The 15,053-nt window shown below is 43.6% G+C and overlaps 1 protein-coding gene across 1 annotated transcript; it reads right to left on the minus strand.

Annotated features, from left to right (window-relative positions):
* Positions 1–1,631: 1,631 nt before the first annotated feature.
* Positions 1,632–11,637, minus strand: LOC148151765 (heme-binding protein 2-like). Its single transcript, XM_087976556.1, has 4 exons — positions 11,481–11,637; positions 8,697–8,826; positions 5,017–5,191; positions 1,632–3,256 (listed from the first exon to the last, which is right to left on the minus strand). Exons 1-4 carry the CDS (start codon positions 11,610–11,612, stop codon positions 3,082–3,084), a joined length of 612 nt encoding a protein of 203 aa, XP_087832682.1. The 5' UTR covers positions 11,613–11,637; the 3' UTR covers positions 1,632–3,081.
* Positions 11,638–15,053: the final 3,416 nt, after the last annotated feature.

Below are 15,053 nucleotides of genomic sequence, written 5' to 3' on the forward strand. Positions count from 1 at the left end.
GACTTTGATGTATTATTGTCACAGATCTTGATCAATTGGGTCAATGGGCTGAAGAGTAGCAGTTGCAGTTTAGTTTGGTTTAATGCGATGTATTACACTTTTCGTAAAACAAACAAGGGCAGGACTGAAACAATTAAAAGTAGGGCCAAGGGTAATTTTGTAGAAGAGAGACCTAAGGGTTCAGGTGCATATTCTTTGAACTTTGCATGATTTATGGATAGGATGGTTAAGAAGGTGTTTGGCACACTTGCCTTCATTGCTCAGACCTTTGAGTCTCGGAATTAGGAAGTCATTTTGAAGTTGTATGAGACGTGGTGAGGCCTTTTCTGGAGTACTGAAATGCCGCTTCAGCTGGAAAGAGTATTTAGGCCCTTGGATGGTGAGCAGGGAGGAGGGGAAGGGGCAGGTATTGCACCTTCTGCAGTTACCTGGGAAGATGCCCTGAAAAGGAGAGGGGTGTTGGTGATCGAGAATGGGCTAGGATGTCCTGGAGGGAATTATCCCTGTGAAATGCAGACAGTGGGAGTGAGGGGAAGATGTGTTTGGTGGTGCCTTTCTGCTGGTATTGTCTGAAATGTTGGAGAATGGCCCTTTGAATGCAGTGTGGCTGGTGAGATGAAAAGTGAGGGCAAGGGAGACGAGATCACACTGTTGTGAGCGATGGGAGGGGCAAGGGCAGATCCACAGGTCATGGTCAGATGTGGCTGAGGGCCCTGTCAACCACAGTGGCAGGAAACCATAGTTATGGAAGAAGGAAGCCATGTCAGCAGCGCTGCTTTGGAAGGTGGCATCATCCGAACAGATACGATATCGGTGAAGGAACTGGGAGAGGGATGATGGGAGTTCTTGCAGGATGTGGGGTGTGACGAATTGCAGTGAAGGTAGCTATGGGAGTCAGTGGCTTTGCAGTGGATGGCAGTGGACAGTTTATTCACCAAAATGGGGATGGAGAGGTCAAGGTAAGGAATGGAAGTGTTGGAAATGGACAGTGTGAAAGTTATAGAAGGGTGGAAGTTGGAGACAAAATGCACAATTTTTTCAAGGTCCGGGTGGGAGCAAAAGGCAGCGCCCAAACAGTTGTCGAAGTAAAGAATTGTGGGAGGGTACCTGTGTAGGACTGGAACAAGGATTGTTCCACATACTCCATAAAGAGACAGGCAGAACTGGGGCTCATGCAGGTGTCCATCGCTACTCCTTTGGCTTGGCCGAAGTGAGGTGAATTAAAGGAGAAAGTGTTCAGTGAGAGAACAGATTCAGCCAGGCAGAGGAGTGTGGTGGGGGATAGAGAGTGTGCAGGCCCCTAGTCTAGGACAAAGCCAAGAGCTGTCAGACCATTCTGGTGGGGACTGGAGGTATTGAGGGATTGGGCATCTATGGTGTGGCAAAGTTGGTATTGTTTTGTTTTCCTTATTGCTTCACTGTTTTGTTATACAGCAAAGACAGTAAATGGATCTTCCACCAGATGGTGACGATCCATCCGCTGCATGATTTGATTAACTGATGGATCCGACTCAAGGATCTGATTGGCCTGCACTACACCTACCTTGTGAGTATGTATGCATGGGCCTTCCCCAAATTAACACTGTGGCCAGCCTTATAGTCAATGTCCACACCCACAAACAAAGTGTTGTCATGCATCACCCTTTATTTCACAGTGAGTATACATTCCCAGCAGTTAGAAAAACATCAGATAAGCAAAGGCGAGAAAATAAAGGCTTATTTACTCCATAAAAGAAACCCGTGAATGTGTCATTTCAAACAGGAATAAAACCTTTTCAGAATCACAGATTCAGTTTGTCTGTGCTCAATATGCGAAGATACTTTTGAGGAAGTCAGAATTGTATTTCATCTCCAGTCTCTGGATAATGATTTGGACCAATTTTAAAGTGCTTCATATTGGAGTCTCAAACAGATTCAATGCCCCATTGGCAGGTGCCTCCAGTGAATATGTTGCCCTCATACTGGGCACCATCTATGGTTGATACAGTTATATTTGTCCAATTGTAATTTCACTGTACAGAAGGCACACATAGATTGAAATTTGCAAGCTGTGCTAAATAATCCTCTGCATCGTTACAATTTAAGCATTCCCTTGTAAGTAAATATTTCAATCTGAAACTAATAGAGAGGTAGAAAACCCAAATCCAATCTCACATCTGAAAAGTGTCATGATTTCACACGTAATTACTTCAGTACTTTGTGCTCTGCAACAATACACTGTTCTGATATCAACTTTAAATATTCTGATGAGCATGACTGGAGTAAGCAAATATAATCCATTGCTGTGTGAAGAGAGAACATTTTGGAACTTATCATATCACCAGAAACTTCTTGACCTCAGTTTGTACCCAATTTATTTAAAGCAACTTTATAGAAAAGGGAAATTAGTAGATAGCTGAATCCCTGTTACCCAGCGCAGAGTCTACTACCTGTGAACAATTGGGATTAATCCGATGTGTGTGTGAGACTTTAAGATCAAGTCACCAGAGGAGTCACTAAAGTCTTTCCCCTCTCCCTAAGATCCAGGTATCGGAAACGAATCCAGTCCTCCATTTGAAGCCAAGCCATTGTTTTATAAATATTTACCATCACTTCCTTCCCTTTGTGCTCTCTGCAATTTATTTTAACTGGGAAATGACAGGACTGCAGTTCCTAGTGAGAGCGAAGAACTAAAGAACTACCTACCCAGGATTATGTGTTGACACTTTGAATTGAATACATGCAAGAGGAGCTTCAGAAAGTAATTGACTAAAAATGTTTGAAAACTGAATGTCCAACAGAATCAGAAAAGGCAAAAAAATCCTGACTGTTTTAGTGAACAGAGCTGAAGTAAGCTCATGCCAAAATGAGGCACTGTGAGTTGGAGACAAAACTTTCTCACTGCTGGTGAAGGGCAGTGTTTATGAAGAGGACCATAGGGCTCTGAGGAGAGGAGATTGGGGAACTGTTCGATACTGCAAATACTGGCCCATGCACAGAGTGAAATCCAATGTGTACCAGATGGGAGATCAAAAAAGCTTAGAACATAGAATAGTATTAAGCACAGCTCACTGTTTGATGTCTGAAATGTTTAGAAACGTTTTAACTTTTCTTTTGAAAGGCAACTTCCATTAGCCCACGTTTGTTAAACCAACCGAGGTAAAAGAAACTGCTATCAAAGGATTTGCTGTCAGCTTCCAAGTCCTTCTTCAATTGAAGCACACGATCTCCGTATGCTTGGCTGCTAAGATTACTGCCATCTTTTTCATCAAAAGCCCTGCAACAGAGTGAAGTAAATGTCAGTTTACTTTGGAGCATAAGGCCATTGAAAAGAAGAACAACAGCAGGCTATTTAGCTCCCACTTGAAATAACTGTAATAGAATAGAACATCAGATATCACAGGGAAATGATGTAGTTTGGGTGGGGCTCTGATCAAAGAGAGTGAAAGTATTCTTCCAAACACCACCAAGTGAGATATTTGTGAGAATGACAGAAAGAAGAGAAGCCCACCTTCAGATGAACGGGCTCAGTTGAATGGGGAGGTATTGCCATGTTCTCTGAAGTAGGAAGTGAAGGTTTTGTGACGTGTGTCGACTCAGTAAAAGGTTTGTGTTAATCAGCATCTGCACCTGATGTGAGCAGCCCATTAATCACAGTCTGACCTGATTTTGAGTCACGTGGATAAAAGAAGTGACGCACTTAATGTAAAAGACTTTGGTATAATACTCATAGAGATCAACACAGTGAGAAAATTAAACTTCTCAAATAATCCAGGCAAAAAAAACTGATGGCAAAAGTTTAGCTTTTGCAAACAGATGATATAAATCAAGAAAACTACACATAGTCATAGAGATGGACAGCATGAAATCAGCCTTTGGTCCAACTTGTCCATGCCAATCAGATATCCTAACTTAATCTGATCCCATTTGTCAGGAGTTGGCCCATATCCCTCTGAACCCATCCTATTTATATACCCATCCAGATGCCTAATGATGGTGAGACAAAAAGTGTTCAGCTATGTAAAGTGAGGCTTGAGTGTCTGGAGAAGAGTGGAGAATTTGTGGTAGGAGTACAGGTCAAACTCTCAGCTCCAGGAATACAACTTATCATTGCAAATGATAGAGCTGATACACCGATACCAGCTCTACTCTAGTTGAAAAGCCAGTGGAGGCGCAGGCAACTGAAGCATTGCAGGATGTTTATCCAGGAATCTTTCCAGATTGTGTCTTAATGAGATCACAGAGTCACAAGCTGAAGCAGGAGAGATCAAAAGGCACAGATAAGGAGGCATTCTCCAAGACTGTTTTTGATCAGATAAATGGGACAGAGCAGGAGCCAATTGTTAAAAATGCAAGTATCTTTCGATCTGCGAAGCTTATTGAGTTACAGCAGAAAGGTGAGAATTTAAAGCAGTTGTATCAAAAGGCATATACATGGAAGGAGAGTGAATGTATCCCTGTGCAATATTACCTGAAAAATGATGCCTTAATGAGGAAATGGAGACGATCACACATTCAAACAGATGAGAAATGGTCAGATGTTCATCAGATTGTTTTGCCAGTAGAATATAGGAGGTGTTGGAGTGGCACATGAGCTAGCACTTGGAGGTCATATCGGAATGAGCAAAACACAGGCTAAAATACAGAGATTTTTACTGGCCTGGACTACACAAAGATGGAGTTGAATTTTGCCAGGCATGTCATACATGTCAGCTAATAGGCAGTAAGAAAACCTGTACCTTTAATTCCTATTCCAGCATTTGAGGAACCTTTCACAAGTGTCTTGATTGATTATGTAAGTCCCCTAACTCAAACAAAAAGTGGGAATAAGTACTTATTAACAATAATGGATATATCGACTAGATTTCCTGAGGCAGTCCCATTACACAATATCACAACGAGAAGGGTTGGAGAAGAATTACTTAAAATGTTCACTGAACATGGACTACCAGTAGAGACACTGTCACAATATCAACCCTTTGCTTCAGGAGATACAAAAAAAGCATTTTAAGTCATTTTGTTACACATCATACTCACCTGATATATAACCAATCATGAATTTTTGCTCCGATTTGTACTAATGGATCTTTTGGCTGAGGTGTACTTGTGACTTGAGGAGTTAATATAACAAATACTTTGAAGTTATCTTGTATTTTGCCATCTTTTATGTATCCAATGATTCCCCAAGGGGCCTCGAGAGGAACAATTGTTTCTGCAGACAAAAGGGAACACAGTTGCAGTGTATGACAAGGTGATAATTAGGGGCATTGCCGGTCGTGATTTAAAAGTTACAAATGAGGGAGGCATGATGGACTGGTTAACACCCCACACATCTATCATTCTCTTGAAATACCTGTAGCCCTGCTTGGTTGACAGCTCTGGTTAGAGACAAAAAAAACAGCAAATGCAGGAATCCAAGATAAACAAGCAGGAGGCTGAAAGAGCACAGCAAGCCAGACAGCATCAGGACTGAAGAAGGGTTATACCTGAAACATTGACTTCTCCTCCTGATTGACAGCTGTGACTGTGAGTACTATTGTCACCTTCACAATATTTATTTAATCGAGGTTAAGAGTTTAAGTGTTTGTGGTTTCTGCAGTTAAAGCTGCAATGAGTTTTGATGATTGCCAACATTTATATCTCGCCGTAAAAAGAGGTTTATTTTAACGGAGTGGAAAGTTATGAAAGAATGAACTTCTAAAAAAATTTTCATAAATCCTGCTGTCAATATGTGGTTCATTGCTTCTGTACAGTGTACCGTGGGTAAATAGGCAGTGGTGCTCCCTAGCATTGGGGACTTGAGGGTCTATGGAGTTTGAGGGGCATACATTGACCTGGGCATACAAGAAACTAGGGGTTGTTTGTGGCCTGGATGGAAGGTTGGGGTGGGGATGACGGAATGGGTTTGGGACAAAGACTGCAGGGTTTTTCTGTTTTTATTGGAACTGGGATGAAAAGGCTACCTCCAAACTTTTTCCCAGGTTCATGGCCTGCAGCAGCCCACAGCTGACTTCTGAGTGTCTTCCTTATCATTTCCTCCAAGCACAGGGGAGACTACTCTCACTGTCCATTTTCAGATAAAAATCCAGGCCTGCATCTCCAGATTCTCCAGCCAAGACAGACAGTTTCTCAGAATTCACCCTCTCAAGTGTCATCAGCAACTTGGATCTTGTAATGGGATCACCTTCTTCTAACATCTGGGGCCTCAGCACTTATATCCAGAGCATCCATTAATTATGCTTGCCATCATGAAAATGCTACTTTCATTTCTACTTCCTTTTTTCCTTCATTAACCAATAGTCTTTCTTGCCGATATTTTACCTCCAATACTTACTGTCAAATTAGTTTTTTATGAACAACCTTATCAAAACATTTTAGAACTTTAAGCATTCTATTGGTACTGATTCCCTTTTACCCTCAAAAACCTCTTGCTTTCATTACCTAGATCATTGAGGAAAGGAATTGGGACGTCATGTTGTGACTGTACAGGATACTGGTGAAGTCAATTTTGGAGCTGGAAATGTGTTGCTGGAAAAGCGCAGCAGGTCAGGCAGCATCCAGGGAACAAGAGAATCGACGTTTCGGGCACAAGCCCTTCTCCAGGAATTCCCACAGCTACTCTACTACAAACCGACCGACTCCCACAGCTACTCTACTACAAACCGACCGACTCCCACAGCTACTCTACTCCAAACCGACCGACTCCCACAGCTACTCTACTCCAAACCGACCGACTCCCACAGCTACTCTACTACAAACCGACCGACTCCCACAGCTACTCTACTACAAACCGACCGACTCCCACAGCTACTCTACTACAAACCGACCGACTCCCACAGCTACTCTACTACAAACCGACCGACTCCCACAGCTACTCTACTACAAACCGACCGACTCCCACAGCTACTCTACTACAAACCGACCGACTCCCACAGCTACCTTCTTCAAGGACCGCAATTTCCCCCCCGACGTGGTCGACGATGCCCTCCACCGCATCTCTTCCACTTCCCGCTCCTCCGCCCTTGAGCCCCGCCCCTCCAACCGCCACCAGGACAGAACCCCACTGGTCCTCACCTACCACACTGGACTACACCTCCTCCCATCCTGCCCCCTGTAAAAACGCCATCCCATTCTCCCAATTCCTTCGACTCCGCCGCATCGGCTCCCAGGAGGACCAGTTCCAAAAACGCACAACCCAGATGGCCTCCTTCTTCAAGGACCGCAATATCCCCCCCGACGTGGTCGACGATGCCCTCCACCGCATCTCTTCCACTTCCCGCTCCTCCGCCCTTGAGCCCCGCCCCTCCAACCGACACCAGGACAGAACCCCACTGGTCCTCACCTACCACATTCCTGAAGAAGGGCTTGTGCCCGAAACGTCGATTCTCCTGTTCCCTGGATGCTGCCTGACCTGCTGCGCATTTCCAGCAACACATTTCCAGCTCTGATCTCCAGCATCTGCAGACCTCACTTTCTCCTCAAGTCAATTTTGGAGTCATGTATACAGTCTTTGTTGCACTGCTAAAGGAGAGATATTATTAAAATGGAGAAGGTTGAGAAAAGGTTTGCCAGGATGTTGCTGGTTCTGGAGGCTTTGAGTTATCAGGAGAGGCAGGATAGGCTGGGACTTTTTTCACTGGTGTGGCGGGGGTTGCTTGGTAACTTTATAGAGTCTTACAAGATCATGAGGGGCATAGATAAGACAAATAACAAATAACTCTGGGGTGTGTGAGTTCAAAAATAGAGGGCATTAGTTTTAATGTGAGAGGAGAAACATTTAAAAGGGACCTGAGGGTCAATGATGTTTCTTATGTGGAATAAACTGCCAGAGGCAGTGGTAGATGCAGGTACAGTTAAAACATTTAAAAGACATTTGGGCAAGTTGATGTATAGGAAAGGTTTCAAGGAATATGGGCCAAACACGGGCAAATGGAACTAATTTACTTTGGGAAACACGATCAGCATGGATGAGTTGGACTAAAGGGAATGTTTCTGTGCTATATGGCTATGACTCTTTTACTGTATTTTAGCATCTGGAGAGATTTGGAAAATTAGACCTCACAGTTCCATTTTTCAGAACCTTTTCTATTCTATTGGTCTTCTTGAAATGTTTCTATCCTGGAATATTTATTTCCAAACATTGGTGACTTTGTAAGAATACCTCTGGGTACTGGATCTATTTTCCTTTTATCTATTTGTGTAACCAGTTTACCTGAAGTATTACAAATGCTTTGTACATTCAACGAAAGAGTCTTCAATTTATTTACTGATAATCTTTACATTGACCTTACTCACCGATACACTATTCCCATGAAACTCTCTGTCTCTTCCTATGTCACTTGGCTTACCTTTTTCCAGGTCACCCCTCTGCCCTATTGCCTTGACTTTTGTCCCTGAGATTAGAAAACCTTACTTTACCCCACCTAGCTCTGGGCTGGATAAGGTCGCCATGTCCAAAGACAAATCAGAGATCATGATTGGAATGAGAAAGTGTGCTTGGCATCTCACTGTACCCATATATGGACAGCTTCCACAGATTCCAATAGGTTAGTAATGGAGGGCACAATGGACAGAATCCTGGAACAACCACTAAGATCAGCAAGCTGGAATCCTTTGGTCAGTGTGTATCTACATACAGAAAGTTTCAAATAAGCCAGGTCAAATATTTCAGGGTTGTTTTCAATTCCAATGTTACAGTGAAGGAACAGGAAAATTACCTGCATCATTGTGGAACTGTGAATATTCAAAAAATCTTTTGAGGCCGGCCTCCACCGCATTACTGATATCCATTCCGTCTATTTCTGTTTCAACCCAGGGGACAGGCTTAAATTCTGCTTCTTCATAACCCTAAAACAAGAAAATAACATTTATTAACATATGATGTGTGGGAAATCGTGTCTCACGAACTTGATTGAGTTTTTTGAGGAAGTAACAAGATTGATGAGGGCAGAGTGGTAGCCATGATCTATATGAACTTCAGTAAGGCATTTGACAAGGTTCTTCATGGAAGACTGGTTAGCAAGGTTAGATCTCACGGAATACAGGGAGAACTAGCCATTTGGATACAGAATCGGCTCAAAGGTAGAAGACAGAGGGTGGTGGTGGAGGGTTGCCTTTCAAACTGGAGGCCTGTGACCAGTGGAGTGTCACAAGGATCGGTGCTGGGTCCTCTACTTTTTGTCATTTACATAAATGATTTGAATGTGAACAAGTAGGTATACTTGGTAACTTTGCAGATGACACCAAAATTGGAGGTGTAGTGGGCAGCAAAGTTACCTTGGAGTACAACATGATCTTGACCAAATGAGCCAATGGGCTGAGGCATGGCAGATTGAGTTAATTTAGATAAATGTGAGGCACTACATTTTGATTAAACAAATCACAGCAGGATTTATACTCTTAATAGTACGGTCCTAGCGAGTGTTGCTGAAAAAAAACCTTGGAGTGTAGGTTCATAGCTACTTGAGATTAGAGTCGCGGATAGATAGAGTAATGAAAAGGGAGTTTAGTATGCTTTCGTTTATTGGTCAGAACATTGAGTATAGGAGTTGGGAGGTCATGTTGAGGCTATAGAGAACGTTGGCTCAGCCACATTTGGAATATTGCGTGCAATTCTGGTCTCCTTCCTAACGGAAGAATGTTGTGAAATTTGAATGCGTTCCAAAAAGATTTACAAAGGTGTTGCCAGGCGTGGAGGATTTGAGCTATAGGGAGAGGCTGACTCTGCTGGGGCTGTTGTCCGTGGAGCACCGGAGGCTTAGGGGTGACCTTATAGAAGTTTGTAAAATCATGAGGGGCATGGATAGGATAAATAGACAAACTCTTTTCCCTGGGGTAGGGGAATCCAGAAATAGAGGGCATAGGTTTAGGGTGAGAGGGGAAAGATGTAACGAGGACCTAACGAGCAACCTTTCCACACAGAAGGTGGTACGTGTATAAAATGAGCTGCCACAGGAATGGAGGAGGCCGGCACAATTATAGCTTTCAAAAGGCATCTGGATGGGAATGGAAATAGGGAAAGTTTAGAATTAGAATCTCGACAGTATGGATATAGGCCCTTCGGCCCAACAAGTCCACACCGATCCTCCAAAGACTAACCCACCCAGACCCATTCCCCTACTCTATCTAATGCACCTAACCCTATGGGCAATTTAGCATGGCCAATTCACCTGACTTGCACATCTTTGGATTGTGGGAGGAAACCAGAGCACCCGGAGGAAACCCACACAGACACAGGGAGAATGTGCAAACTCCACACAGACACTCGCCCGAGGCTGGAATTGAACCCAGGTCCCTGGTGCTGTGAGGCAGCAATGCTAGCCACTGAGCCACCTTCAAGTTTAGAGGGATATGGGCCAAAGGCTGGCAAATGGGACTAGATTAGTTTAGGATAACTGGTTGACATGGATGAGTTTGACCAAAGGGTCTGTTTCCGTGCTTTACATCTCTATGACTGTAAAGTGTCTCTGAAAAAGAACTTTGTTCAGAGGACTGTCCCAGGTGTCTGGATGGAGCATTAAGGTGTCATTTAAGCTTTGAGTTTTAATGGGAATTGGGAGATGTTGTTGGGATCTTGGTCTCAACACTTCTTAATTCATTTTGTTTTCCATTCAATTCTTTCATCTTGGTCATTTTTTGCACAATGGGCCATTTTCTCCCTTGGGTCTTTGGTATAAAATGTATGGAATGTTATTGAAAATCTTCCACACTCAGTTACTGCAGATGTACACAAGATCAGGAAAATGTCAATGGCCTTGAATTTGGTCCTCGTTTCTGGTTGAGAAATTTGGACAAAAAATAACCAATTTCAAAAGAATGTCTGATATTAGAAACAGGAACAAGGCAGTAAGATTTTGGCTGATCTTTGACTACACTTGAGCTTCCAGTTTCTCACCTTGTTATGATACCTCCTGATGTGTTTTGAGCCCAAAGATTTATCTACCCCAGCCTTCAATATTCTCACCAGTTGATCATCGACAACTAAATAGTCTAAAGATTGATGATCATCTGAGTGAAGCTGGAGATTCCACAACAGGCTCATCGCTGCTTTCCAATGCTATCCCTATCTCCCTTGATATTATTTAGAAATCTATTGCTTGATGTCTTAAACATAATCAATGGCCAAGCTCCCAGGGGTAAAGGTTTCCAAACTTCACTGCCCTCTTAGTGAAGCGATTCTCCTCATCTCAGTCCGAAATGGCTGGTTCCCTTATTCTGAGACTGTATTCTCCAATTCCCGAGACTCCAAACCAACAGAAACACCCTTTCTACATCTACCTTAGCTGGCCCTTTAAGTGTTTTTAAAATGTCAATGAGTAGACCTCGCAGTCTTGAAAACTCTGGATATTATGTGCCCAATCTGTTGTCCTGAGGATGAATATCAGTGCAGTCATGTTTCAGAGTTGAGGGGTAGAGTGGTTTTGGGCGATCGGATACAGTCATTAAATAATTTATACTGGTACAAAAATGTCAGAATGCAAAAAACTTTGAATCGTACTTACATTCTCCAAGACGGCAGACTCTGGTTCAGGACAGTCCAATTCTTCACAGAAATTGTCCACTTCTTGTACGTGGTTCTGCGCAGCAACCAGATACCCGAAGAGGACAGACACAGTTAAGAAGAGTCTCAGCATCTTGGTGTCTGCTCAAATTGGTCTTGAACGCACTGACTGACTCTCAGCACCTTCAGGTCGATCTGATGTTTGAGTAGAGACTATGGATCGCTTTATACTGTTTTGCGGTGATGGTTTTGAATATGGCTTGGCTGCAGGCATGAATGTCACATGATAAGGAAACAGATACAGAAACACTACAGCTGACTAAATATGGAAATATTATTTCATTACAACCTTGTGATGGATCATGGGTCCAGTTCGTCCTTTCTGTGGATAGTCAGAGGCTGGATACACCAAAAGATATGAATCAGTGTCCCTCAGAAATCCCGATCCAATCTTGTGTCCTAAAGTCTTCGGGTGGGTCTCTCACCCTGAATTCGATGTGGAGACTTTGGAGAGATCTGATTAGATTCCTACAGTATGGAAACAGGCCCTTCGTCCCCACAAGTCCAGATTAACCCTCAGAAGATTAACTCACCCAAACCCATTCCCCCACTCGATATTTACCCCTCAGCAAAAGTGAGGACTGTCGATGCTGGAGATCAGAGTCAAGATTAGATTGGTGCTGGAAAAGCACAACAGGTCAGGCAGCATCCAAGGAGCAGGAAAATCAACGTTTTGGGCAAAAGCCCTTCAGGAATGATTCCAGATGAAGGGCTTTTGTCTGAAACATTGATTTTCCTGTTCCTCAGATGCTGCCTGACCTGTTGTGCTTTTCCAGCACCACTCTAACCTTGACTATATTTACCCCTAACAAATGCACCTAACACTATGGGCGATTGAGCATGGCCAATTTACTGAACCTGCACGCCTTTGGATTGTGGGAGGAAACCAGAGCACCTGAAGGAAACCCACGCAGACACGGTGTGAATGTGCAAACTCCACACAGACAGTCGCCCGAGGCAGGAATCAAACCCGCATCCCTGACTCTGTGAGGCTGCAGTGCTAACCACTGTGCCGACTTACTGAGTTTGCCAAAGAAATAATTCATGGATAATAAAAACATTTCTAATTCCAGGTTAACTATACAGTTCACCCACTTGATTCCCACAGTGCCCCCACCTCCGATGTCACCAAATTCCCTGGCAACACAACAGTACTACAACCCACTATTCAACCATTCTGTGTGGATCTGGTTGTCCAGCATCACCCAATTATACCATTGACCAGGTGATTAACCCTCTCATCACCAGACTAGCCCTTCTGATCCAATGAACACCCACCATGTGACTACACCCCGTCCTGATCTGACTTTCCCCAGACTGAACCAACCACTCACATATGTGTAGAACTGCAGGAGATAGGCGAGGTCCTCAATGAATATTTCTCCTCAGTGTTTACTGTGGAGAAAGACATGGTGACGTGAGAACTTGGGGAAGTTAATAGTGATATCTTGAAGACAATCCATATCAGAATCGAGGATTGCTGGATGTATTAGAATGTATGAAGGTGGATAAATCTCTGGTCCTGGCCAGACATACCCAAGAATGCTACAAGAGAGGAGAGAAGAAATTGCAGGGACTCCGGCTGATATTTTTACATCATCGTTAGCCACGGGTGAGGTTCGGGAAGGCTGGAAGGTAGCAAATGTTGTGCCCTTATTCAAGAAAGACAGCAAAGAAAAACCTGGAAACTATTGACCAGTAAGCCTAACTTCAGTGGGAGGTAAGTTACTTGAGAAAATTCTAAGAGAGAAGTTATACATGCTTTTGGAAAGACAGAGTTTGATTAAGTGTAGTCAGCATGGCTTTGTGCATGGGAGATCATGTTTCACAAATTTGTTAGAGTTCTTTGATGAAGTGACCAGGAGAGTTGACAAGGACAGAGTGGTAAATGTAGTCTACATGGACTTCAATAAGACCTTTGATACGGTTCCACATGGTAGGCTGCTCTAGAAGGTTAGATCGCATGGAATCCAGAGAGAGCTGGCAAATTGGATACTCAATTGGCTTGATGGTAGGAAGCAGAGGGTAATAGTGGAAGGATGCTTGTTATGCTGGAGGCCTGTGACTGGTGAAGTCCCTCAGGGGTCGGTGTTGGGCCCATTATTGTTTGTTATCGAGAACGATGATTTGGATGAGAATGGGCAAGGCATGATTAGTAAGTTTGCAGATAACATTGAAGTAGGTGGTATTATGGACAGAGAGGAAGGCTTTCAGAAAATACAGCAGGACTTTGATCAGCTGGGGAAGTGGGCCGAGAAATAGCAAATGGAGTTTAATATAGCAAGCGGAGGTCTTGCATTTTGGAACAACAAATCAAAGCAGGAGTTTCTTGGTGAATGGTAGGGCCTTAAGGAGTGTAGTGGAACAGAGAGACCTTGGAGTTCTGGTGCACAGTTCCCTGAACGTGGAGACCTACACTCCAAGTAGATGGGGGAGTGAAGAAGGCTTTTGGCACATTGGCCTTAATTAGTCGGGGCACTGAGTATAGAAATTGGGAAATGATGTTGCAGTTGTACAGGATGTTGGTGAGGCCACACTTGGAGCACTGTGTTCAGTTTTGGTCACCTTGCAATAGGAAGGATGTGATTAAACGGGAAAGAGTGCAGAAGAAATATACAAGGATGTTACCAGGATGCAACAAAAGTTATAGGCAGAGGTTGGACAAGCTAGGACTTTTTAATTTAGGACATAGGAGACTGAGGGAGGATCTCACAGAAGGGTATAAGATCATCGGAGGCATGGATAAGGTGAATGCACTCAGTTTTTTGTCCCAAGGGTTGGGGAATCGAGCACTCGAGGGCATCAGTTTAAGGTTAGAGGGGAAAGAATAAAAAGGAACCTGAGGGGCAAGATTTTTACACAGAGGGTGGTATGCATATGGCATGAGCTGCCAGCAGAAGTGGTTGCTGTGGGTACATTAACAATATTTAAAAGGCATTTGGACAAATACATGGAGAGGAAAAATTTGGAAATTTATGGGCCAAGTGTAGGGAAATGGGGTTAGCGTGGTTAGACATTTTGTATGGCATCAACCAATTTGGACCAAAAGACCTGTCTCAGGATTGTTCGAACTCTATGACTCTATGATTCACCTCCCTCACCGGCTCATGCAACCAAATCTAATCACTGACCCCACCACCAATGGTCTGACCTAACCTCTCTCCCACCTCGGCCCTCCATGATCTTACGCAACTGCCTTTATCCCCCACCGACCTATCTTGATGTGAAGACAACCTCATCACACGACCACGACCCCATTACCCAAACCAACTAGTCCCAACCCTAAGATCAACTTCACCCTCACACCATTCCAGTAACTCCTCATCTGCTAATCTTTACTGTCCTTTAAGCCACCCGTCTGTCACTCTACCCCCAGACCTATCTACCACCCTGCTCACTCCCCCACCTGCCACTCTACTCCCTTACCCACCTGCCACTTTACCCATGTTTGTTACATTTTTACTCTCTCTTTAGCTTTTCACAAAGATTTTGGGATAACTCTTCACCTTATTGC

This window comes from Chiloscyllium plagiosum, unplaced genomic scaffold (assembly GCF_037043375.1).
Source record: "Chiloscyllium plagiosum isolate Xiang-an unplaced genomic scaffold, Cpla_swu_hap1 HiC_scaffold_3, whole genome shotgun sequence".
NCBI classification, from domain to species: Eukaryota; Metazoa; Chordata; class Chondrichthyes; order Orectolobiformes; family Hemiscylliidae; genus Chiloscyllium; species Chiloscyllium plagiosum.